The sequence below is a fragment of the Canis aureus genome, chromosome X, assembly GCF_053574225.1.
Source record: "Canis aureus isolate CA01 chromosome X, VMU_Caureus_v.1.0, whole genome shotgun sequence".
NCBI lineage: Eukaryota > Metazoa > Chordata > Mammalia > Carnivora > Canidae > Canis > Canis aureus.
Genome location: NC_135649.1, coordinates 82,847,120 through 82,874,881, shown reverse-complemented (window position 1 = coordinate 82,874,881; position 27,762 = coordinate 82,847,120). Strand labels below are relative to the sequence as shown.

Sequence of the window (27,762 nt, the reverse complement as noted above, 5' to 3'; positions counted from 1 at the left end):
GTCACCAGGCTCACCAAATAAATGTATTCTGGTCTCAATTACTTCCGGTTTCCATGATGTCATCCCAACTGACCTAAGAATCACCTTATTTGGCACCCTCAGGAAAGCAATGCCTGTGTGCCTTCGGAACTGGCTGGGTACCTGTTGTTCTGACCCATTCTTCTCCTTATTCACTCAAAAATAATTAAACTCTCCATTGAACATATGTGTGTTAAATGTTATGAAATCCCATGTCTAGAATCTAACTTCATAATCACTGCCATGGAACAAAATATTCATTTTTAAAAGTTTAATTCATTGAAAAGGTAGTACATCCACATAGCACAATTTTCAAAAGTTATGAAAGGACATACAGTTGTCTCCCTCCTGGTTCCATACCCCTAGCCACCCACTTCCCTTCCCCTTCCCCAGAGGTAATCAGGGTACTCAGCTTCTTTTGTAACTTCCCAGAGCTCATTTATGCATATATGCTCAATTACGTACTTGCCATCTATTCTTTTTATATACGAACAGTAGCCTATTATATTCACCATCCTGAACCTTGCTTTTTGCACCTAATAATAATGTATGTTGGAGATCATCCCACATCAGTACACTCAGGACACTTGATGTCCAAGTTCTCTTTATATATTCACTTTGTCTACCTAGGAGTTTGCTGCATTAAATGGATTTCAGGATCCAGACCCCTGCCACCTGGACAACTTTCAACCATGCACCAGTGAATATCTGATGTGCGTTCATCATTTTGTACGTGCATGAGTATATACATTTCCAGGCGCGGAATTGCATTTGTGGTTTTCATTACTTCAGAATAGTTTTTAAGTAAGAGTTTTTCCTGGACTTGCTGTTTCCTGGAGGTTCATGTGGGATAAGAAACCAGGGCGACATTCTAGGCGGATAAGTTTTTCTTACAATTGCTTTTTTTTTCTTTTTCCATTTGGTATTTCTTTTAGAGTTGACCTCTAAGAGTCAGTAAACTGGGCAGCTGTAGGGTTCTTCAGAAGGAACACTCCCCTTCTCTCACCCTAGCCCCTGCCAAGTGCTCTGCTCATGAGTACAGACTACTTTCTACAAATATGGCTTGTCTGAGCAATCCCTTGTCGAGGCCTCTCCCTTGGACCCCCAAATGGGTCTAAGAGACCTCCTACCTCCTTCCTGCCCATGCCAGCTGGTACTGCTGTGGATGGTGGTTGGCCTTGCACTCAGAGGCTATCCTGAACCTCTACTAAGTGTCCTCACCAGTGCTGTCTCACAGCTGCAGCCCTGAGTGTTCCCTTTGACGTCTCCTGCCCCGGTGCTCAATCTCCTCTGCCTCTGGCAGTACTCTCATCGGGATTTCGGCTATCTTCTCATTGTGTCACATTAGAGATGACACTTTTGCTTTTGCTCCTTGTAGTGTTTTGGTGAAGACTGAGCTAAAAAGAAGAGAGGCTGACTTTTACTCCCTGTATTTGAACCAGAAGTCAGAACGTACTTTTGAAGTGTTAATTCAACGGACAAAACTTTCCCTCAGTGAACGTAAACAGGCACCCTTGATCCTACTCTCTAATGTGCAATGAGCTTTGACTTACGGCTGTGGCCTTTCCCATGGGCCTTCTTTCCCGTGTGTGTTCTCTGATGCACAATAAGGTTTGATTTTTGGGTAAAGGCTTTTCCACATTCTGTACACTTGTAGGGTTTCTCTCCAGTATGAGTTCTCTGGTGTACAGTGAATGTGGATTTTTCCCTGAAGGCTTTGCCACACTCGGTGCATGCATAGGGTTTCTCTCCTGTGTGTGTTCGCTGATGTATTATGAGCTGAGACTTTTGGCTAAAAGCTTTCCAACATACAGGACATTCGTAGGGTTTCTCTCCTGTGTGAATTCTCTGATGTATAATGAGCTTAGACTTTTCTCTGAAGGCTTTGCCACATTCGTTACATTTGTAGGGTTTTTCTTCCGTATGAGTTCTTTGATGTATAATGAGGTATGATTTCTGGGAAAATGCTTTTTCACATTCACTGCATTCATAGGGCTTCTCTCCTGTATGACCTCTCTGGTGGAGCATGAGATAGGATTTCTGAGAGAATGCTTTCTCACATTCATTACATTCAAAAGGTTTCTCTCCTGAATGAGTTCTCTGATGTACGCCAAGGTTTGATTTTTGGGTGAAGGTTTTCCCACACACGTCACATTCATAGGGTTTCTCTCCCGTATGAGTTCGCTGATGCACAATGAGGGTTGACTTCTCATTGAAAGACTTCCCACATTCGGTACACTTATGAGGTTTCTCCCCCGTGTGAGTTCTTTGATGTATAATGAGGGTTGACTTATCACTGAAAGTTTTCTTACACTCATTACATTCATGGGGTTTTTTTCCTGTATGCGTACTATGATGTATAATTAGATCAAGCTTCTGTATGAAAGATTCCCCACATTTAGTGCATTCGTAAGTTTTCTCTCCTGTGTGGGTTTTCTGATGGACAATGAGGTTTGACTTCTGAGTGAAGGCTTTTCCACATTCATTACATTCATAAGGTTTCTCTCCTGTATGAGTCCTGTAATGTATTATGACAGTTGACTTTTCTCTGAATGCTTTTCCACATTCTGGACACTCAAAAGGTCGCTCTCCTGTATGACTTCTCAAGTGTATAATGAGCTGAGATTTTTGGCTAAAGGCTTTTCCACATTCAGTACATCCAAAAGGTTTCTCTCCTGTATGAGTTCTCCAATGTACAATGAGGTGTGACTTCTTGCTGAAGGTTTTCCTACACGCGGTGCATTCAAAGGGTTTCTCTCCATTTTTAATTCTCTCTTGTAGACTAAGACCTTTCTTTCGCCTGAGGGCTTTCCCACACTCTCTATATCCATGGGGTTTTACTCCAGGAGTTGTTTTCTCATATTCGGTATGGAAGAATAATTTTGCACATCCATTATCATGTTTCTTTCCTACAGAGCTTCTGGTAAATAGGTCTAAATTATCTACCATACTATTTCCAAATGACTCATGCTTATGGGATCTTTGTATTGAAGCAACAAGGTTTGTATTCAGATGAAATGCATTTCCAAATTCATTATAGTCATAGCCAGTCTTGGTGATAATTGTTTTGTCAGGGAATCCAACTTGCATCAACAAATATCTATCTTGGTCAACTTGGTGCTGTCTCTCAATCTGTTCATCAACTTGACAGGCTTCTTCTAGAAGGAAAAATAAATCATTTTTGTAATTTAACATTCTATAATGGACCTTCTTTAAAAATACCCTACCCTATAAAAGCTGACAGTATTATCTCATTTTATCTGAGTTCCTAGAGAGAGTCTTAACCATCAAATCTTGTTCTTTTACTGAAATCCCACCTGCTAGTCTCTTTGTTACCAAGAACAATCTTACCCTGACATCTCAGTATTTCTTACCTTTACTTTTACATCATCTCGGATTTCCATAAACTCTGGGGAACTTATCAACCTTTAAGCATACATGACTTACGCTATTTCTAACTAGGTAAAATGCAAGTGTGGTTAGTGGATTCAAATCTTACAACAATCCCAAATCCACATTCTTAGTGAATAGGACAAAGATCTAGAATAATTAACCTTACAAAAAACAAAACAAAACAAAAAACCCTTAAAGAACTTTCCCATTCTGGATTCATCTAAGTTTGCATTCATAGTTCAATATTACCTTCTGCTCCTGTTTTCACTATTTTCTGCTCCTGTTTTCACTATTTTCACTAAAAACTATGTCTATATTAATGCCAACTCCTTCCTCATGTTATGCTATAATCAGAATTCAGATAACTTTCAAGAAGCAATTCAGTCTTTCCACAAAAGCTTACTCTGATCTTCCTAACTTTAATTTTTTAAATTTCTAAAGTAGTCATCTGTACTGCTCACTTAGACAGTTAAAGTTGCAAAGATTTGCCTTAAATATACCATATTTCATCAACTGTAAGATGCATATTATTTCACATTTTAACACATCTCTGAATCCAAATGTACCTTATAACCAATGGCATGTCATCAATTAATTGGTGCCAATTTTTCTTAGTATGTATTAAAATCAATTGGATCTTGAAGTCAGTAAAATATGGTAAATAATTTTTGCATATATAATGAATTTTAATGATTTCTGTAGTTTTCACCTTCTCCTAAAATTTTGTATCAAAATTATCAAACATACAGAGAAGATGAAACAGTAAAAAACTACTCATACTACCACTTAGATTTAATAGTAATAACATTTGAAATAGTAAAACTGAATTTTAAAATGGAGCATGTTGTTAGGACATCCTTAATTTCATTAGCAAAGCACTAATTCTTGTCATACATGAACATCAGAATCACAGAAAAAGTTTTTTTTTTTAAGATCTTATTTGAGAGAGACTGAGCTGTGCAGTGGGGAGGGGTAAGGAGGTGGAAGACAGATCAGCAGACTCCCTGATGAGGAGGAAGCCCCATGCGGGGCTTGATTGCAGTACTCTGAGATGCCCAACCGGCTGAACCACCCAGGTTCAGAAAAAAAAACTTTTACAAAGTACACCTAATAGAACACAAGCTCCACCAAGCATCTACTAAATCTGGTGGTAAGAAGCAGCATAATTAGGGCCATAAACCTTCTAACCCAGGATCAAATCCTGACTCAACCACTCACCTGCTCTGTGACCTTAGCAATTTAATCTATTCATATTTTATTTCCTACCTGGAAACAGGAATTATAACAGTGCCCACCTAAATATGTTGATGGGATTAAACTATTTGTAACAGGGCATGCATGGCACACAGGAAGTACTTTCAACTGTTTACTAAAACAACTGATGCTACTCCTGCAAGAACAACTATTATGATTAAGAGCCACTACACTACTATAAAAAGGAATTATATTTAACTTAATCCTGGGATCAAGCCCTGCATCAGGCTCCCTGCTGAGCAGGAAGCGTGATTCTCCCCTTCTCTCTGCCTGGCACTCCCCCTGCTTGTGCACTCTCTGTTAAATAAATACAATCTTGGGACGTCTGGGTGGCTCAGCCGTGTTGAGCATCTGCCTTCGGCTCAGGGCATGATCCTGGAGTTGTGGGCTGTGAGGAGCCTGCTTCTCCCTCTGCCTGTGTCTCTCATGAATAAATAAATGAATCCTTAAAAATAAATACAAAAAATCTTTAAAAAAACTGTACATAGTAGGCTACCATTTTTCTAAGGAAAGAAATATATATTTATATACACTCATCATGTAAACAATGGAAGAATATACCTTTCAATTTTAATGAATGGTTACCTACAGAAGGAAGGAAAAGAGTGAAATGAAGGGAAAGAAGCTGAACTGCTTCAAATACACCTTGTTTTCTAGACTTGACTTTGGAACCAAGTATTTTACATTATCATAAAGCAAAACTGAATTTAAAAGGATTCCACAATAATAATATATCCTCATCTGTATTTCTAAACCATTTCCAACCATGAAGTCTTGATTATCAATGATACCAACATGATTACCTCAATTGATTCAAACCACTATAGACAGCAGTCTCAGAATAATATTAACAATATTACCATCAGATTTAAGATTAACAGAGCAGCCCAGGTGGTTCAGCGGTTTAGCGCTGGCTTCAGCCCAGGGCATGATCCTGGAGACCAGGATCGAGTCTCACATAGGGCTCCCTGCATGGAGCCTGCTTCTCCCTCTGCCTGTGTCTCTACCTCTCTCTCTCCTCTCTGTATTTCTCATGAATAAATAAATAAATTTTTTTTTAAAAAATGATGTAAGATTAACAAATTAAAAACCTTTAAGTCCGGAATTAGATTTGGAAATACCGATTTTTTTAAATGAAGTGGAAATACCAATTTGAAAACATGATATGTTTTCTTTTAAAAGCCTTTTTGTGAGATGCCTGGGCGGCTCAGTCAGTTGAACATCTGCCTTCAGCTCAGGTCATGATCCCAAGGTCACAGGATCAATCCCTGCACTGCATCAGGCTCCATGCTCAGAGGACAGTCTGCTTCTCCCTCTGCCCCTCCCCCTGCTCATGCTCTCTCAAATAAAGAAAGAAAATCTTTTTTAAAAATATTTTTTACATAGTTCCAAGCTCTGTCAATTTTTAAAAGGCCTAGAAACAATTCCCTAACATCCAAATTGTGGTCTCAAAACAGTATTTATCACAAAAAAAGGAAAAAACACAGGGTTCCTTAGAGAAATGTCTGATTCCAGGCCATGAATTGAACCTGGAACAACCTGTAACATCCGAAAGCAAGGAAGCTACCAAAGACTCAGGAGCCAATTTGAAGGGGTTTCTGTTGGCCAGAGATAGGGCAATTTGATTCATAGTGAGAATAAGGCAATGGATTAAAACACACAATAGTCATCTTTTGAATAATGCTACAAAACCAAGTCATTACTTTTAAAACTGGTAAACAAATAGAAAAACATACATAACTGAAACAGAGCTCATGCAACTAACATATAAGCAAATAACAGATGAAAGGCAGTCCTCTTTATAGAAGTATTCCAGCTAATCAACAAAGAAGGAACAACAAAATATCACCATTTTGCAAACATTTTTTAAAAATTTTTTAAAGATTTTATTTATTTATTCATGAGAGACACAGAGAGAGAGACAGAGGCAGAGACACAGGCAGAGGGAGAAGCAGGCTCCATGCAGGGAGCTCGAGGTGGGACTCGATCCCGGGTCTCCAGAATCACACCCTGGGCCGAAGGCAGCGCTAAACCACTGAGCCACCAGGGCTGCCCACATTTTGCAAACACTAATGAAGATATAAGCAATAGTCACTACTGTTAACTACAATAAACAACCAAGCATTACACGCCTCCTGATGGAAGTATGTCACACCAGCTAGGAAGTAAACTTGTTAAAAGAAAAAGTAGAACCCTGAATCTGATCAAATTTCAGAATCTAACCACCAATTTATAAGAAAAACAAGGGACAGACGACTATATTAAATACCATAAGGCACGCAGCAAAGTCCAGATTGTGGGAAACTAAAAGACAAATTGACTAGTTACTTTAAAAAAAATAAAAGGGGGGTGGGGGAAAGATAGACAGGAATCATTTGTAGGTTTTGAGAAACAAGAATCCGAGCACACTCTGCATTCAAATCCTGATTTCTCAATGATATTCACCACTAAAAGGAATCAAAGATCCTTGGAGAAGTTGCTGATTCTGGGTCTGAAACAGGGAAAGTACAGCGTGAACCTAGAACATATTTTTGTGTTAGAAAGTACTCAAAGAAAGATGGGGTCATGTTAAAAGACAGAGGAGCCAGCCTGAAAGGACTCCTACTAGACAAACTGAGGTCAATTTGAACATCAAAATGAATAATGAGGGTTGCCTGGGTGGCTCAGTCAGTTAAGCATCTACCTTCAGCTCAGGTATCCCAGTATCCCAGGATCGAGCCCCGCATCAGCTCCCTCCTCAGCAGGGAACCTGCTGCTCCCTCTCCCTATGCCCCCTCCCTCTGCTCATGCTCTCTCTTGCTTACTCTCACTCTCAAAAATCTTTTTTTTAATAAACCCAATAAGATGTATAATAACAGTAGACTTTAATGCATTGGAGCATACTGGAAAATAAAAATCTGAATCCATACTGATACTAAAATTAGTTCATTAATGGGATGGGGTAAGAGAAGAATGCCAAGTTATAAATATATAAGGAATGATAGAAAATTCACTCTTCTTCCAACCATCTTATAAATTGATTCAGGCAAGAATCATCTGTGAGTGTTAAAACACTGGACAAAAATTTTTGAGAACAGAATATTCACCATTTGACAGTTCTACAAAATGTTAAACACGTGTCTGACAATTCCATTCCCATGTACATACTCAAAACATACATCACCATAAAAATTCTATGCAGGGATCCCTGGGTGGCGCAGCGGTTTAGCGCCTGCCTTTGGCCCAGGGTGCGATCCTGGAGACCCGGGATCAAATCCCACGTCGGGCTCCCGGTGCATGGAGCCTGCTTCTCCCTCTGCCTATGTCTCTGCCTCTCTCTCTCTCTCTCTCTCTGTGACTATCATAAATTAAAAAAAAATTCTATGCAAATGTTCATAGCAGCTTTTTAAAAAGATTTTATTTATTCATGAAAGACACAGAGAGAAAGAGGCAGAGACACAGGCAGAGGGAGAAGCAGGCTCCATGCAGGGAGCCCAATGTGGGACTCTATCACAGGACCCAGGAATCACGCCCTGAGCCGAAGGCAGACGCTCAACTGCTGAGCCACCCAAGCTCCCACATAGTAGCTTTATAATAGCCAAAAAAGTGGAAACAACCTAAATATCCATCAACAGATAAATGGATAAACAAAAGTGGCATATCCAGACAAGAGAATATGATTCTACCATAAAAAGAATTGAAGTCCTGATACGTGCTACACTATGAATGAACCTTGAAGCCGTCAAGTGAAAGAAACCAAACATAAAAGGCCACATTTTGTATGCTTCCATTTATATGAAATCTCTGGAATAGGAAAAACTATTGAGGCAGGAAGTAGTTGCCAGGGCATTGAGGGGAGTGGTGGTTGGAAATGGAGACTGACTGATAGGGGTGAGGGTTTCTTTTTGGGGTGATAATGACATTATAGAATTAGATAATGGTGATGGCTTCATAACCTGGTGAGTATACTAAAAATCGCTGAATTTGTATACTTCAAAAAGAGTGAATGTTATGGTCTGTGAATTATATCTTGATAAAGCTTTTTTTTTAAAAAAAAAGACAATCAAGATGAAAACAGGCAAACAAGTCTGATAGGACTATCTAAACTGGATAGAAACAGGTAATTCAATTTGGAATTAGACTATCAGTCCCTTGGCCCGTGATTCCTTTGGGCCTGGCTTCAGATAAGGCAATGGGAAATGAAAATGAGAGAAGTGGCAGGGCTTGGGGGTGGGGACTGGCACTTAACAGGACATGTATCCACTGGGGAAAGTAAAGGAGCAGAAACTTCTGGGTAAGCACCAACTTAAGGGAAGTGGTCTGGTAGGTGTGGGACAAGGGTGAGGAATGTCAGTCTCATGTCTGGGGTGTTCTGGTCTCTTGTCCAATAACATCAAAGGGTCACAACCCTTCTCCAGACACCCCTGAAAGCTCTTTCAGAGGTCCTCACCCCTGGTTGACAAGCTGGCACCTCCTGTCTCCATCATCTGAGTCAACCCCACTTACCTGGAAAGCTCCAAACTGAGATTTTTCTTTCTGCCAGGCATGGACCTTCTAACTCCAATTTGAGGATGAGATCTGGTTTGGTATCCTGCTGCCCTGCTAATGATAAATGACAGTGATACCTCCTTGGGTCTTCAGAGCCTCTGAGAAATAGGAAGGTGGAGTTTGGGGCAGCATGAGAGACCTATCACTTGACTCAATGGTCAAGTCAAACCATTTCACCTGGGTTTTGAGTTCACAAACACCCTGTCAGGAAACTTTGATCCCGGAACATTTCAATGTCAAACTTTTCAAGCAGTTCGGAGACCTTACAAGTTTTCCAAACTGAGAAAGGAATGGCCCTCTACCATACACAATAATCAGAAGCAGCAAAATTACTCGATGTAGCCATTCTTACCCACAGAGACCAGGTTGCCGTAGGTCTCCAGCATCACTTCTCTGTACAGAGTCTTCTGTGAAGAGTTCAGGTACTGCCACTCTTCTGGGGTGAAATCCACAAGCACATCCTCAAATGCCACGAGTTCCTGTAATTGCACATTCCTTTTACTCTAAAACACTGACAACTGGGTGATGAGGATGCAATGTAGGGAACTGCTGACTGGGTTCCCAGTTCATGATGATGACTTAATACAGGATGCCTACTTCCTTGGAAAATTACAAACCAGGGTAAAAAAAAACCTATTCCATCAAGTATATGGAATATTCCATAAGAATATAGGATATACGTAAGACGATGCAGTATTTGCACAAGGATAGACAAATAGTCCAGTAGGACTACAAAGAGAATCCAAGTATGTATGGACACCTGAGTGTCAACAAAGTTGACACTGGCAAGGCAGTGGGGAAAAGATGATCTTTTCAAATAAATATGGACAGATTAGCTGGATACCTATATAGGGGGAAAAATCACATTTAACCACTAACTCACCATACGCAAAAATAAGCTACAGATAAATTATAAATCTAATGTGAAAGATAACACAATAAGGGGCCTATAAAAGAGTACAGGAAAATGTTTTCATAGTCTTGGGGTAGAGAAAGAATTCTAAAACAAGATGTGAAAAATGCTACTCATAAAGGAAAAAAAAGGTTTATAAATGTTACAAGATTAAAAGTACAACAGGGAAATACAAATCAAAACCACGATGAGAAACCACAAATCAAAACCATCTCACACTTGTCAGAATGGCTAAAATTAACATAACAGATGTTGGCAAGGATGTGGAGAAAAGGTGGTGGGAATGCAAACTGGTGCAGCCACTCTGGAAAACAGTATAGAGGTTCCTCAAAAAGTTAAAAATAGAACTACCCTATAATCCAGCAATTGCTTTACTAGGTATTCATCCAAAGGATTCATAGATACTAATTTGAAGGGATACATGCACCCCAACATTTATAGCAGCATTTTCTACAATAGCCCAATTATGGAAAGAGCCTAAATGGACAAAGAAGATGTGGTGGTATATGTATACAATGGAACAGCACTCAGCCATAAAAAAAGAACGAAATCTTGCCATTTGCAATGTGGATGGAGCTAGAGAGTATTATGCTAAGTGGAATAAGTCCATCAAAGGAAAATAAATACCGTATGATTTCGCTCATATGTGGAATTTAAGAAACAAAATGAACATGGAAAGGGGAAAACGAGAGAGAGAGAGACAGACAGGCAAGCCAAAAAACAGACTCTTTTTTTCCCCAAAGATTTATATCTATTTATTCATGAGAGACACAGGGAGAAGCAGGCTCCATGCAGGGAGCCTGACGTGGGACTCAATCCCAGGTCTCCAGGACCATGCCCTGGGCCGAAGGTGGCACTAAACCGCTGAGCCACCCGGGCTGCCCCAGACTCTTGACTACAGACACCAAACTGATGATTACCAGAGGGGAGGTAGGAGGGTGGGTGGGTGGGAGGATGGGTGAAACAGGTGATAGGGATTAAGGGAGGCACTTGTGATGAGCACCAGGTATTATATGTAAATGTTGAATCATTATATTGTGCATATGAAACTAATATAACACTATCTTGGGGCACCTGGGTGGCTGGTTGAGCATCTGCCTTTGGCTCAGGGTGTGGTCCTGGGATCAAGTCCCACATCTGCCTATGTCTGCCTATGTCTCTGCCTCCCTCTGTGTGTCTCTCATGAATAAATAAATAAAACCTTTTAAAAAAACACTATCTTAACTAACTGGAATTTAAATAAAACAAAAAAAATAAAAGTACAACAGTAAAAAGGCAAGCTTTAAATGGGGAGATTCTCTGCAACATTCAAAAGTTATGAAGGGATCTTATCTGGAACATATAAAATCCCTGCAAACCAGTAAGAAATACACAACACAGGAAAACAGAGAAGAGATGTGGATATGTACTTCACTAAAACAAAACCCAAATGACCTATGAACATAAGAGAATGTACTCAACCACATTAGCACTCTGGTAAATGAAAATCTCTGGTGAGACATTCCTATGCTCCCACCAGAAAGGTTCTAATTAAGCACACTAAAGTATCGTAAGATTGTGTTGAAATGAGAACTCTCATACTTAGTAGGAATATAAACTGGCATAGTTGCTTGGGGAAGTTAATTGACAGTATTTACTAAAGTTAATGATTTGTATACATTATGACCCAGTAATTCTATTTCTAGGTACACAGCATAAAGAAAATCACGCACATATGCTCTAGATGTTCACAGAAGCACTACTTCTAAAATGAAATTGTAGAAAAGATTCAAATGTCCCTCAACAACACAATGGGTAAATTGTGGCACAGTCATTCAATGGAATCCTGTGTGATAATGAAAATAAATGAACTACAAACTGCATATCCAACACAGATGAATCTCACAGATGTACTGATGAGCAAAAGAATCCAAACACAAGAGTACACACTGCATGATTCTCTTTACACATAGCAAGACAACAGGCAAGGTGAATCAATCATGTTAAAAGTCAGGAGACTGATTATCTTTGTGGGTGATACTGATTGGGAGAGGGCGTGAGTGGGAATTCGAAGGTCCTCCTTACGTTCTAATCTTGACCTGGGAAGCAACTACTCAGTGCATTCACTTTGTGATAATGCATCAAGCTGCACACATATAAACTGCATTTCATGTACAATTAAATGTATTTTCTATCTTTATACTTAGAAATTATTGTTAACAAAAGTGCAAAGGCAATTCAAAGGAAAATGGGAGTTTCCTTTTCAACAAATGGTGCTGGAACAATTGGATATACATATGCAAAAAAAAAAAAACCACTCCAGTAAATACCGCCAACCTATATAAAACTTAAAACCTCAAAACAGATCACAGACCTAAATGCAAACTCTAAACCTATAAAATTTCTAGAAGAAGATACAGGAGATGGCCCAGCAGTTAAGTATCCAACAAGCTCTTCTCAGCTAAGGTCTTGATCTCTGAGTTGTGAGTTCAAGCCCCATGTTGGGCTCCACACGGGGTGTGGAGCCTACTTAATAAAATACACACACATGCACACACACACACAGGAGAAAATTTCTTTAACCTTCTTAGATGGGACAGCAAAATTCAAAAGACATTGTTCAAAGAAGAAAAAGCCACAGAACCAAATAAAATACTTATAAATCATACTCTGGCAAAAAAAATGTATTGAGAATAAAGAACTCTTAAAACTAAAAAAAAAAGGCAGAAGAAAGATATTAAGCCAAAGAAGGTATACAAATGACAAATAAGCACACAGAAAGATATTTAACATCATTAGTCGTGAATAAACTCCAAATTAAAAACCACAATGGGAGGGGCACCTGCCTGGGTGGCTCAGTGACTGAGTGTCTGCCTTTGGCTCAGAGTGTGATCCTGGGGTCCTGGGATCAAGTCCCCTGCATTGCACTCCCCACAGGGAGCCTGTTTCTCCCTCTGCCTATGTCTCTGCCTTTCTCTCTCTGTGTCTCTCGTGAATAAATAAATATTTTAAAAAATAAAAAAAATATTTTAAAAATAATTTAAAAAATAAAACCACAATGGGAGTTCAAGATGGTCCTATGGGAAAACCATGAAATCACCTCCTTCCACGGACACAACAAACTTATAGCTAGATATAGAATACTCTTCCTCACATAAGCAGAGTGAATGGCAGGCAGAGGGAGAGGGAGAGGGAGAAGCAGGCTTCCTGCTGAGCAAGGAGCCTGACACAGGACTCGATCCCAGGACTCTGAGATCATGACGTGAGCCAAAGGCAGATGCCTCCCTGATTGAGCCACCCAGACACCCCATTTTACTGTCAACTTAAAAATGACTGTTAGATGCAAGTTATATGTAAACCTAACGGTAACCACAAAGAAAAATTTACAGTAAATACATAAAAAGACAAAGGAATCTAAACATAACACCAAAGAATACAAACCACAAGGGAAAAAAGAAAAGAAGAAACAAAGAGGAACTAAAAAACAGCCAGAAACATTGAACAAAAGGGTAGTAAGTACATACCTATCAATAATTAAATGTAAAGACATGGGGTGGGTGAATGGTGGGGGGGAACCCTTTTATATGCTGCCTGTAAGAGACTCATCAAACCTAAAGACTCACAGACTGAAAGTAAAGGAATGAAAAAAAGATTTAACATGGAACTGGAAATGAAGAGAGATTGGGTAGCAATACTTGTATCAGACAAATTAGACTTTAAGACAAAGATCATAACAAAAGACAAAGAAGGGTACTACATAATGATAAGAGAATCAATCCAACAAGAGAACATGACATTTGTAAACATCTATGCACTGAATATAGGAGCGTCTAAATATACATAGCAAATATTCACAGAAATAAAGAGAGAAATAGCAATACAATAATAGTAAGAGACTATAACACCTCACTTAAATCAATGGATAGTTCATCCAGACAGAAAATCAATAAGAAAACATTGACCTTACACAACACATTAGGCTACATGGACCTAATAGACATACACAGAACACCCCATTCCAAAACAGGAGAATGCACATTCTTTAGTGCACGAGGAGCATTCTCCAGTATGGACCACATGTTAGATCACAAAACAAGTCTTAAAAAATTTTTTTAACAAGTCTTAAAAATTTAACAAGACTGGTATCATATCAAGCATCTTTTCTACCACAATGGTATGAAACTAAAAATCAGCTACAAGACACAATTGGAAAAACACAAACATGTGGAGACTAAACAACATGGTATTAAACAGCCAATCAAGAATCTTCTCCCTCTCCCCTCCTCCCATCTGCTTGTGTACACACTCTCTCTCTAATAAATAAAATCTTAAAAAAAAAAAGAAATCAGGGATGCCTGAGTGGCTCAGATAGTTAAGCGTCTGCCTTCAGCTCCGGTCATGATCTCAGGGTCCTGGGATCCAGCCCTGTGTTGGGCTCCCTGCTTGGCGGGGAGCCTGCTTCTCCCTCTCCTCCCTGCTTGCGCTTTCTGTTGCTATCTCTGTCTCTCTCAAATAAATAAATAAATAAATAAAATCTTTAAAATATTTAAAAAAAAAAGTGGGACACCTGGGTGGCTTAGAAGTTGGGCATCTGCCTTTGGCTCAGGGCTCACGTGATCCTGGAGTTCCAGGATCGAGTCCCACAGTGGACTCCCTGCATGGAACCTGCTTCTCCCTCTGCCTGTGTCTCTGCCACTCTTTCTCTCTATTATCATGAATAAATAAAATCTTTTAATAAATAAATGATTAAAAAAAGAAAAAATCAAAAAGAAATCAACAGGGGTGCCTGGGTGCCTCAGTCAAGTGCTAACTCTGGATTTCAGCTCAGGTCATGATCTGAGTCTTAAGATTGGGCCCTCTGTTAGGCTCTCTTCAACATGGAATCTGCTTGGGATTTCCTATCTCCCTCTCTCTCTGCCCATACCCCCACTCACATGTGCTCTTTCTCTCTATAAAATAAACAAACAAATAAAAATCTTTAAAAAATATAACATGAGACAAATGAAAATAGAAACACAATGTTCCAAAATCTTTGGGACACAGCAAAAGCACTTTTAAGAGAGAAGTTCACAGAAATACAGACCTACCTCAGGAAACAAAAAAACATCAAATAAACACTGTCTTAACATTCAAGGAAATAAAGAAAGAAGAACAAAGCCTGAAGTTAGTAGGAAAAAAGGAAAGAATGAAGATCAGATTGGAAATAAATGGAATAGAGACTAAAAGTACAGAAAACATCAATAAGGGGCGCCTGAGTGGCTCAGTGGTTGAGCATCTGCCTTTGGCTTAGGTCATGATCTCCGCGTCCTGGGATCAAGTCCTGCATCAGACTCCCCACAGGGAGCCTGCTTCTCCCCTCTGCCTATGTCTCTGTCTCTCTCTGTGTGTCTCTCATGAATAAATAAGTAAAATCTTAAAAAAAAAAAAGAAAAAAAACATCAATGAGGCTAAGAGCTGCTTCTTTGAAAAGGTAAACAAAATCAACAAATTGTTAGCCAGAACTCAAGAAAAGAGAGAGAGCCCAAATAAATACAATCAGAAACAATCAAGGAGAAATTACAACTCATACCACAGAAATGCAAAGGATTAAGAAAATACTATCAACAATTATATACCAACAAATCAGACAGAAATGGATAAACTCCTAGAAACATACAATTATCCAAGACTGAATCATGAAGAATTAGAAAATCTGAAGAACAATTACTAATAATGAAAGTAAATCAGGGGCAGCCTGGGTATCTCAGTGGTTTAGCATTGCCTTCAGCCCAGGGCCTGATCCTGGAGACCGGGGATCGAGTCCCACATCAGGCTCCCTGTGTGGAGCCTGCTTCTCCCTCTGTCTGTGTCTCTGCCTCTCTCTCTCTTTCTGTGTCTCTCATGAATAAATAAAAAAATAAAAAATAACAGATTTACAAGTGCATCAAAAAAACTAAAATACTTAGGAATAAATTTAACCAAGGATACAAAAGACATGTATTCTGAAAACCATGTATTTTGACAAAAGAAATGGAAGATGACACAAATAAATAAATGGAAAGATATCATGCTCATAGGCTGAAATAAAAAATATTGTTAAAATGCTGTAGCTAAAGCAATCTACAGATTTAATGCAACCTCTATTAAAATACCGAGAGCATTTTTCACAGAACTATAACAAATAATCCTAAACTTTAAAAGGAACCACAAAACATCTCCAACAGACAAAGCAATCTTAAGAAAGAACAAGGCTAGGTATCATGCTCCCTGATTTTAAACTATACTACAAAGGTAATCAAAAAAAGTATGGTACTGGGACAAAAAGAGACACATATAGATCATGGAACAAAATAGAGACCCCACAAATAAACCCATGCTTATATGGTCAACTAATCGAGAACAAAGGAGGCAAGAATAGAACAATGCAGAAAAGACAGTCTCTTCAATAAATGAGTGCTAGGAAAAGTGGGCAGCTACATGCAAAACAATGAAACTGGACCGCTTTCATATAGCATATACAAAAATAAGCTCAATACCTGGGTAACACAGTAGGAAGATTATTCACTCTTCTTGGAGGGTATGCCTGAGAGGCAACACTCATGGAGACACCTCCATGGGAACAAAGAGGCTGGCCAATGCCATTTCAATTCCCTACCCCTCAGCATACACAGGGCCATCTGTAGCAAGGAACGTGTCGCTGACGCCGGCTACCTGACTTGCTTACACCAAGTCTATTGCTCCAGCACTCGGGTGGAACTGCCCTTCTCAGTCACGCCAGCCTCAGTCCCAGCACGGCATGCCCCTTCCCCAGAGGCCAGCACAAACCCCTGTCCACCCATCTCCTGACCAGAGGGCTCTGCAGGGCCTTAGTTCCAGTGAAGTTGGTGATGGGTCTCGTTTCACAGGCAGACCACAGCACACCTAGTTCAAACTCACTACATTCAGACCAGGGACCAAATGCTGCCCAGAGCAGGCAAGGAGAGCCTCTGCAGATAACTGGCATGAAGGACAGAGCAGCTGGAACTACAACAGCAGGGCTCAAACAGCACACACAGGAGACACTCCATGAAGTGCCAGGCCCTGGGCACTACACAGCCTCTTCATAAGGCCATTACTTTCAGAAGCAGGATAAATAAATGGTTCTCTACCACACAGAAAAAGGCAGAGACTTAGATAAAATGTGAAGATAAAGCAAACTCTTAAATGAAAAGAGCAAGGCCATGGCCAGAGATCTAACCAAAACAGATATAAGTAAAAGGCCTGATAGAGAACTTAAAGCAACAATCATAAGGATACTCACTGGGCTTGAGAAAAGAGGAGAAGACATCAGTGAGACACTTAAAAAGAGAGATACAAGTTAAAAAAAGAATCAAGGATACCTGCGTGGCTTAGTCAGTTAAGTGTCCAACTCTTGATCTCAGCATTGTGAGTTCAAGCCTCACACTGTGGGAGGGGGGGCTAATTTAAAAAAAAGAAATAATCAGAGATGAAAAGTGCAATAAACTAGAAACATGGGCAGCCCTGGTGGCTCAGTGGTTTAGCGCCACCATCAGCCCAGGGTGTGATCCTGGAGACCCGGGATCGAGTCCCATGCATGGAGCCTGCTTCTCCATCTGCCTGTATCTCTGCCTCACTCTCTCTCTGTGTCTCTCAAGAATAAATAAATAAAATCTTTAAAAAAAAACCCTAGAAACACACCTGATGTAACAAACAGCAGGCTGGAAGACTCAGAGGTAAGAATCTGTGATGTAGAAGACAAAGTAACGGAAAGTAACGGAAAGTAACGAAGCTGAATAAAAGAGAGGGAAGAATTATGCAACATGAGAATAGACTTAGGGAACTCAGTGACACCATCAAATGTAATAACATTCATATTGTAGGAGTCCCAGAAGAGGAAGAGAGAAAAGGGGGCAGAAAATTTATTTGAAGAAATAGTAGCTGAAAACTAATCTGGGGATGGAAACAGGCATCTAGATCCACAAGACACAGAGAATTTCTATCAAAATCAACAAAAGCAGGCCAACACCAAGATATACTGTAATTAGATTTGTAAAATATAATGATAAAGAATAAAATCTTAAAAGCAGTAAAACAAAAGAAGTCCTTAAGGATGCCTGGCTGGCTCAGCTAGTAGAGCATGCAATTCTTTATCTTGAGGTTGTGGGTTTGAGCCCCATTTTGGGTATAGAGATGACTTAAAAAATAAAATCTTTACCAGTTCAATAAAGTGCACACCTTAAAGAAAAAAAAATAAAATAAAAATAAAATCTTTAAAAAAATTAGTCCTTAACGTACAAGGGAAGACCCATAAGGCCAGCTGCAGATTTATCAACAGAACCTTGGCAAGCCAGAAAGAAGTGGCAAAATATATTCAAAGTGATCACTGGAAAAATCTGCAGCCAAGAATACTCTATCCTGCAAGGCTATCATTCTGAATAGAAGGAGAGATAATGAGTTTCCCAGACAAACAAAAAATAAAGGAGTACGTGACCACTAAGCTAGCCCTGCAAGAAATATTAAAAGGAAGTCTTTGAGTGGAAAGGAAAGGCCAAAAGTGACAAAGACAAGAAAGGAACAGAGAAAATCTCCAGAAACAACAACAAAAGAAACAAAATGCCAATAAATGCATATCTATCAATAATTGTTCTGAATGTAAATGTACTAGATGTTTCAAAAGACATAAGGTGTCAAAATGGATTAATAAAAAACAAGACCTGGGGAATGCCTGGGTGGCTCAGCGGTTGAGCGTCTGTCTTCAGCTCAGGGCATGATCCTGGAGTCCAGGGATCTAGTCCCACATCGGGCTCCGTGCATGGAGCCTGCTTCTCCTCCCTCTGCCTATGTCTCTGCCTCTCTCTCTGTGTCTCTTGTGAATAAATAAAGAAAATCTTTAACAAAAAAAAACAAGACCCATCTGTATGCTGCCTACAAGAGATTCATTCATTCATTCATTCATTCATTCATTCATTTTTAAAGTAATCTCTACACCCAACATGGGGCTCAAACTCACGACTCCAAGAGTCACATGACTACTGACCTAACTAGCCAGGCACTTCACACAAGAGAATCATTCTAGACCTAAAGACATCTACAGATTGAAAGTGAAGGGATAAAGAAAAATTTATCACATAAATGAATGTCAACAGAAAGCCAGAGTAACTACTTATACTGAACAAACTAAACTTTAAAACAAAGACTGTAACAAGAGAAGAAGGGCACTATAGCATAATAAACGGGACAATCCAACAAGAAGATAGAACAATTGAAAGTATTTATGCTTCCAACCTGGGAGCACTGAAATATATAAAACGATTAACAACAAACATAAAGAAACTAATTGATAATAATAGTAGAGGATATTAACACCTCACTTACATCAAGGGACAGAAAATCAACAAGGAAACGATGGCTTTGAATGACACACTGGACCAGATAGACTTACAGATATATTCAAACATTCCATCCCAAAACAGCAGAATATATATTCTTTTCAAGTGCATATGGGAGGGGATCCCTGGGTGGCTCAGGGGTTTAGCGCCTGCCTTTGGCCCAGGGCACGATCCTGGAGTCCTGGGATCGAGTCCCGCATCAGGCTCCTGGCATGGAGCCTGCTTCTCCCTCTGCCTGTGTCTCTGCCTCTCTTTCTCTATGCCTATCATGATTAAATTAAAAAAAAATCAAAAAAAAAAAAAAAAAAAAAAAAAAAAAAAAAAAAATCTCAAGTGCATATGGGAGATTCTCCAGAATAAATCACAGATTAGGTCACAAGATAGGACTCAACAAATACAAAAAGATTGACTACAATGCTATGAAACTTGAAGTCAACCACAAGAAAAAATCTCTTAAGACCACAAACATATGGAGTTTAAACAATATGCTCCCAAACAATGAATGGGTCAACCAGGAAATCAAAGAAGAAATTTAAAAAAAATACACAGAAACAAATGAAAATTAAAACATAAAGGTCCAAAACCTTTGGGATGCAGCAAAAGCAGACCTAAGGGGGAATTATATACCAATACAAGCCTATATCAAGAAGCAAGATAAAAGGGACACCTAGGGGGCTCAGTGGTTGAGCATCCGCCTTCAGCTCAGGGCGTGAACTCAGGGTCCTGGGATCGAGTCCGCTGTCAGGCTCCCCACAGGGAGCCTGCTTCTCCCTCTGCCTATGTCTCTGCCCCTCTCTCTCTCTGTGTCTCTCAAATAAATAAATAAAATCTTCAAAAAAGAGCAAGAAAAAAACTCAAATAAAAAACCTAACCTTACACCTAAAGGAGCTAGAAAAACAACAACAAACGAAGCCCAAAGCTAGCAGAAACAAGGAAATAATAAAGATTAGAGCAGAAATAAATGATACAGAAACTAAAAAAAAAACAACAATAGAACAGTTCAATGAAATGAGGAGCTGGTTCTTTGAAAAAATTAATAAAATTGATAAACCTCTTGCCAGACTTACCAAAAAGAAAAGAGAAAGGACCCAAATAAATAAAAACACAAATCCAAGTGGAGAGATCACAACTAACAGCATGGAGATCAATTATAAGAGAATATTATGAAAAACTATATGCCAACAAATTGGACAACCTAGAAGAAACGGATAAATTCCTACAAACATATAAGCTACCAAAACTGAAACAGAAGAAATAGAGAACTTGAACAGACCCTAACCAGCAAGGAAATTGAATTAGTAATCAAAAAATTCCCAACAAACAAAGTCCAGAGTGTTCACTTCGGCAGCACATATACTAAGAAGTCCAGGACCAGATGGCTTCACAGACAAATTTTTTTACCAAACATTTAAAGAAGAGTTACTACCTATTCTTCTAAAACTATTCCAAAAATAGAAAAGGAAGGAAAACTTATAAATTCATTCTAGGAAGCCAGCATTACCCTGATACCAAAACCAGATAAAGACACCACTAAAAAAGAGAACTATAGACCAAATATCCCTGATGAATTCACATGGATGTAAAAATTCTTAATAAAATACTAGCAAACGAAATCCAACAATACAGTAAAAAAATCATTCACCACGATCAAGTGTAATTTACTCCTGGGTTGTGAGGGTGGTTCAATGTTCACAAATCAATCAATGTGATACATCACATTAATAAAACAAAGGATAAGAACCATATGATCATTTCAATAGATGCAGAAAAAGCATTCGACAAAGTACAATATCCATTCATAATAAAAACTCTCAACAAAGTAGGTTTAGAGGGAACATACCTCAACATCATAAAGGCCATCTATGAAAAACCAACAGCTAAAATCATCCTCAATGGGGAAAAACTGAGAGCTTCTCCTCTATAGTCAGGAACAAGACAGAGATATCTACTTTTCCACTTTTATTTACCTGAGTACTGGAAGTCCTAGCCACTGCAATCAGAGAACAAAAATAAATAAAAAGCATCCAAATTGGCAAGAAAAAGTAAAATTTTCACTACTCGCAGATGACATGACACTGTCTATAGAAAACTTGAAAAAAAAAAAAAAAAGAAAACTTGAAAGACTCCACCAAAACACTGCTAGAACTGATACACAAATTCAGTAAAGTCTCAGGATACTAAATCAATGTACAAAAATCTGTTACATTTCTATTTACCAATAATGAAGCAGCAGAAGAAAATTAAGGAATCAATTTACAACTGCACCAAAAACAGTAAGATACCTAGGAATAAACCTAACCAAAGAGGTAAAAGACCTGAACTCTGAAAACTAAAATACTGATAAAAGACATTGAAGATGACACAAAGAAATGGAAAGACAGGGGTGCCTGGATAGCTCAGTCAGCTAGGGCTAAGACTCTTGATTTCGGCTCGGGTCATTATCTCGGGGTTGTGAGATCAAGCCCCACATCAGGCTCTATGCTCAACGTGGTGCCTGCCTGAGATTGTCCCTGTCCCTCTGCGCCTTCCTCCTGCTCGCCCACTCTCTCTCCCTCTCTCCAATAATAAATCTTAAAAAAAAAAAAGAAATTGTGGAGATGACACAAAGAAATGGAAAGACATTCTGTGCATATAGTTTGGAAAAGCAAATATTGTTAAAATGCCTATACTACCCAAAGCACAATCTACACATTTAACGCAATCTCTATCAAAATACCAACAGCATTTTTCACAGAGCTAGAACAAACAATCCTAAAATTTGTATGGAACCGCAAAAGGCCCCGAATAGCCAAAGCAACCTTGAAAAAGAAACACAAAGCTGGAAGCATCACAATTCCAGATTTCAAGTTATATTATAAAGCTATAGTAATCAAAACAGTATGGTGCTGGCACAAAAGTAGGCACATAGATCAACAGAACTGATGAGAAACCCCAGAAATAAGCCCACACTATATGGTGAATTAATCTTGGACAAAGCAGGAATTTGCATTCTACAAATGGTGTTGGGAAAACTGGAAGGCAACATGTAAAAGAATAAAACCAGATCACTTTCTTATATCATACACAAAAATAAATTCAAAATAGATGAAATGTGAGACACAAAACCATAGAAATCCTAGAAGAAAACACCAGCAGTAACTTCTTTGACATGGGCAGAAACAGCTTTCTAGGTATGTCTCCCGAGGCAAGGGAAACAAAAGCAAAAATGAACTATTGGGACTTCAACAAAATAAAAGGCTTCTGCACAGTGAAGGAAACAATCAACATAACTAAAAAACAACTTACAGAATGGGGGAATATATGTGCAAATGACATATCTGAAAAAGGGTTAGTATCCAAAACCTATAACAAATTAACAAAACTCAACACCCCAAAAACAAATAATCCAATTTTAAAAATGGGCAGAAGGAGCACCTGGGTGGCACAATCGGTTAATCATCCAATCTTGGTTTCAGCTCAAGCCATGATCTCAGGGTTGTGAGATAGAGCCCTGTATTGGGCTCCATGCTCATCACACAGTCTGCTTGGGATTCTCTCTGTCTCGCTCCCTTTGCCCCTCTCCTCTGCACACTCGCTCTCTCTCAAATATATAAATCTTTAAAAAAAAATGGGCAGAAGACAATAGACTTTTTTCAAAAGAAGACATCCAGATGGCTAAGAGACACGTGAAAAGACACTCAACATCACTGATCATCAGTAAAATGGAAATCAAAACTACAATAAGTTATCCCCTCACACCTGTCAGAATGGCTAAAATCAACAATCATAAAAAAACAGCAAGTGTTGGGTGCCTGGATGGCTCAGTGGGTTAAGCATCTGTCTTCAGCTTTTTTTTTGGAGGGGGCTCCCTGCTCAGTGGGGAGTCTGCTTCTTTCTCTGTCCCTCCCCCACCCGTGCTCCTGCACTCTCAAATATAAAATCTTTAAAACATTTTTAAAAAAAACAGGTGTTAGTGAGGTTGTGGAGAAAGGGGAACCCTCTTGTACTGTGGGTAGGAATGCAAACTGGTGCAGCCACTCTGGAAAACAGTATGGAGGTTCCTCAAAAATTTAAAAATAGACCTATTCTACAATCCAGCAACCACACTACTAGGTATTTACCCAAAGAATAAAAAAATACTGGGACGCCTAGGTGGCTCAGCAATTGAGCATCTGCCTTCGGCTCAGGGCATGATCCCGGGATCCAGGATTGGGTCCCACATCGGGCTTTTGCGGGGAGCCTGCTTCTCCCTCTGCCTGTGTCTCTGCCCCGCCCCGTGTCTCTGATGTCTCTGATGAATAAATAAATAAAATCTTTTTAAAAATGCTAATTCAAAGGGATATCTGCACCCCAATGTTTATAGCAACATTATCTACGATAGCCAAATTATGGAAACAGCTGCATGTTAACCAACTGGAATTTAAATGAAAACTTAAAAAAAAGACAGCATGGTACTGGTAAAGGGTTAGGTAAGATATATAGATCAATAGAACAGAGTCCGAATATAGATCCACAAATATGGTCAACTGATTTATGACAAAACTCCAAAAGCAATTCAAAAGAGAAAAATGATCCTTTCAACAAATGGGGTTGGAACAAATGGAATTCCATATACAAAATAATAACCCTCAACCTAATCTCCACACCTTATATAAAAATTAATTCAAAAGAGATCATAGGTCTAAATGTAAAATTTTAAACTATGAAACTTATAGAATTGGAAAAAATCTTCACGACCTAGAATCCAGCAGAGAGTTCTTAAACCTGACACCAAAATCACAACACATAAAGGAAATAATTCATAAACTGGACATTTTCAAAATTAAAAATTCTTACTCTGTGAAGAGAGTTAAGAGAATTAAAAGAAAAACCATACAAACTATGTATCTGACAAAGGACTTGTACACAGACTATATAAATAACTCTCAAGTCTCAATAGTGAGAAAACAAAAAATCCAATTTTAAATAGGCAGAAGAGCTGATTGCACACTTCATCAAAGAGGATATACGAAAAGTAAATAAGCATATATAAAGATCTTAAACATCACTAGCTATTAGTGAAATGCAAATTAAAGCCATGATGAGATACCAACTATACTGCTAGAATGACTAAAATTAAAAATGCTGACAATATCCTGTGCTGGCAAAAATGTGAAGCAACTGGAATTCTTATACGTTGCTGGTGGAAATGAAAAATGACTCAACCATTCTGGAAAACAGTTTGGCAGATTCTTAAAAAGTTAAACATACACTTACCGTATGACCCAGCAATCCAATATTTATTCTAGAGAAATGAAAACATATGTTCACACAAAAACCTATGTATGAATGTTTAGTTGTACTCATAATTTCCAAAACCTGGAAACAATTCAAATGTCTTTCAACAGGAGAATGGATAGATAAGCTGTGGTACCTCTATACCATAAATACTATCCAGCAATAAAAAAAAGAACTGATACACACAACTTATCTCAGTCTCCAGGGAACTACAGCAAGTAAAATACCCTCAGTTTCAAAAGGTCACACACTCTATGATTTGATTTTTTTTATCACATTCTTGAAATGACAAAATTCTAGAAATGGAGAATGGTATTTCCCAGGAGTCTAACTAAGAATGGAAGGACTGGGGAAAAGGGGTGGATTTAGCAATAAAAGGGCAACATAAGGGATCTTTCTGGTGGTGGAACTATGTCTTGACCATATCACAGTCAACATCCTGGTCATGACATTATACCATAGCTTTGTTAAGATGTACCATTGGGGGAAACTAGGTAAAGGATACACAGGATTTCTCTGTATTATTTTTATAATTGCACATCAGTGGATTATCTCAAAAGATCATTTAATTTTTTTAAAAAAGGTTACGTGCCATATGATTCCTTTATATGACATTCTTGAAGATTAAACTATAGTGACACAGAACAAATCTGTGGTTGCCTGAAGTTATAGGTGGGGAAGGATTAGACATAAAGGGGTAGCATAAGGCATTTTTTTTTTTGGCCTGATGAAACCATTCTCTATCCCATAGATTAGTTACACCAATCTGTATTGGTGACATACCTTCATCCCAGCACTGACTTTAACAATGCCAAATGTGTTCACATTTATTGTACTGGACAATAACAACAAAAACAATTACTAATGCACACTAATTTTAAACATTTTTTAAGTGAATAGAAAAAGATGGCTGGCTGTGAGCACCTACAGGACTCTGTCTCTTGGCCAAGTGAAAATCCTAAGTCTGACTTATAAAATTACGTCAGGAAAACGATTCCAAGAAAAGCAAGTTCCCTAAGATATTTCATTCCCAAATTCCACTTTGACATTGTGTCTTCAGCTCACTAAGGAATGCCATAAGAAATATCTGCAGGAAACCAGGGATTGCATTTATCACTGCTGTAGCTGAAGACAATTCCACCATCCATATGAAGACTCAGAAAAGAAATGCCTTGGAAGGCAATTACAGGAAACCTTTACTTCCCTGAGGACTCGGTGTGCTCTCTCCTGATAACTAAGGGGAGCCAGCTTCCTAGTTAAGTTTCCCTCTGGCAGCCAGAGGCTCAAAGAGATATCTGTAAGTCAATGTTAGTATATGTTACATCCTAAGTCCTCCATGTCTACATTCTAACTTGGCCTTGCGGCTGCCTCTCATTTCCCAATCCTAATGCTTATTTACAAATAATTTCCTATTTATGTCAGAAATTCCTACATAGCTCATCACATCCATGGTTCAAAAAGGGGGGGGTGCGGTGGGGAGGAACAGACAACATACTTACCTGGGACTTGGCCATTTCCTGCTCTTCTTGGGAAAAGGCAGAGACGTGTGAAGGCTGAACTGGAAGAATGGAGAAGTGTACAGCATATGAGAGTACTCATCAGGCTTATCTGCCCGGAACTATCTGCCTAGAAATACCCTCATTGGCTGGGAATGAATCCAATCTGTGGAAGTTTGGGCACCCTTGTGGTTTGAACACCCACCTGTGTATTCTTGACTCTTCCTCACATAAGCATCTAACACAAAAGATTTTTTCCTATATACACTTGTGTACTGACCCAAAAATTGTATTTCCAGCCATTTTCCTTAATGAAATAATGTATTCTAATGTATCACGATTCCTCTATAAGTACCTTCATCTCATCTCTGACTTTATAGATGCCAAAATTAACCTTATATGACTCAAGATAAGAGATTATTAAGAAAATACAAGGGAAGAAATGCTACACAGCTATTAAAATATTGTATGGAACTGTATACTTTAGTATCTGTGTACTTTTCTGTACATATTTCTAAATTAAAAGTTTTTAAAATGTCACAATAAATTTTTAAGCTGAATCACAGTAAACTTCTGAATGAAAAAAAGGTAGGTTATAAAACTGCAGGAACTCATTTCAAACTATATGTGAAATGTTTAAAAATGCATACCCCTAATACACACTAAAAACTGTCTAAGAATGGACGTTTAAATTTAGGGGGATAAAATCAATTCCTTTTGATTTTCTTTCCCTCTATTTTTAATTAATCTGTAATTCAAATGTGCTAGCATTTGTTAAACACCAAGAACACTGAACTTTGAAAACTATCATCCTCGTGATATTTGAATCCCGACGATCCCACCCCCCCGCCCCACCCCCCGCAGACCCCGTAGCACTAGTGTCTCCCACCCCGCCCCCCAAACCCCAAGCTTTAAGCTCTGAGGTGAGTCCTCTCAGGTGCCTCTTCCTTCTCCTCACCTCACTGGGGCCGGCTTGCCCAGGAGTCAGAAGGAAGCCTTCGGGTGCAGATTCACTTCAGAGGTTGTATTCACACCAGGCCCCTACCCTGGGGCGCGTGGGCAAGGGGAGAGGGGCAGAGAGGGGGGCGCGCCTAAGGAGGGGCCTGAGAAGTGCGTATGAACCCTTAGCGCAGGTCACTGTGCTGGAAAATGTGTAAAAGTCAACGTTTAGCAAGCCCCATTCAACCCTGACTAGTCCCATAACTTTGTTCACTATCGTGCCCAGAGACCTTCAATCGGTCTCCCATCACCCCATCACCCCCTAACTCCCCACATCAATGACCCCCCACCACCAAATCCCCCTTCGTTCATCCCCCGCAGAAGTCCCCATCACAGCCCATCACCTCTAGCGCTCGCCCTCTCAACCCCCACCCCCCTCTCACCCTCTCGACAATAGATTTTCTGCTCACTGCAGAGAAGACCAGTACAAGAACTGGCTCCGAAAAGCACTTCCGCTTCGGGACCGACTCGGTCTCCGCAGCCTACAGGGCTGCAGCAGCTGGGCGTGCGCACGCTCAGTGGGGGCTTTGAGCCCGCGTCCGCCAATAGTCACCACTGG

General features: G+C 39.3%; 1 protein-coding gene across 2 annotated transcripts; it reads right to left on the bottom strand.

Annotated features, from left to right (window-relative positions):
* Positions 1 to 274: 274 nt before the first annotated feature.
* ZNF182 (zinc finger protein 182) lies at positions 275 to 27,762 on the bottom strand. Of its 2 annotated transcripts, none has more exons than XM_077888483.1 (6): positions 27,587 to 27,762; positions 27,163 to 27,346; positions 26,208 to 26,266; positions 9,545 to 9,671; positions 9,151 to 9,243; positions 275 to 3,173 (listed from the first exon to the last, which is right to left on the bottom strand). In XM_077888483.1, the coding sequence occupies exons 3-6, from the start codon at positions 26,220 to 26,222 to the stop codon at positions 1,546 to 1,548; spliced, it is 1,863 nt and encodes a 620-aa protein (XP_077744609.1). In that variant the 5' UTR covers positions 26,223 to 26,266; positions 27,163 to 27,346; positions 27,587 to 27,762; the 3' UTR covers positions 275 to 1,545. The 2 variants fall into 2 exon arrangements, with proteins under 2 accessions (XP_077744609.1, XP_077744608.1); XM_077888482.1 differs by having other exon boundaries at positions 275 to 3,176; positions 9,151 to 9,246; positions 27,587 to 27,758.

Bases quoted from the DNA above. Each gene is read 5' to 3' on its own strand.
- ZNF182 (XM_077888482.1), bottom strand. The intron at 9,247-9,544 runs GTAAGAATGGCT...ATTTATCATTAG, and splicing joins CGGCAACCTGGTCTCTGTGG to CAGGGCAGCAGGATACCAAA. The intron at 3,177-9,150 runs GTAAGTGGGGTT...TTTTCCTTCTAG, and splicing joins CTCAGTTTGGAGCTTTCCAG to AAGAAGCCTGTCAAGTTGAT.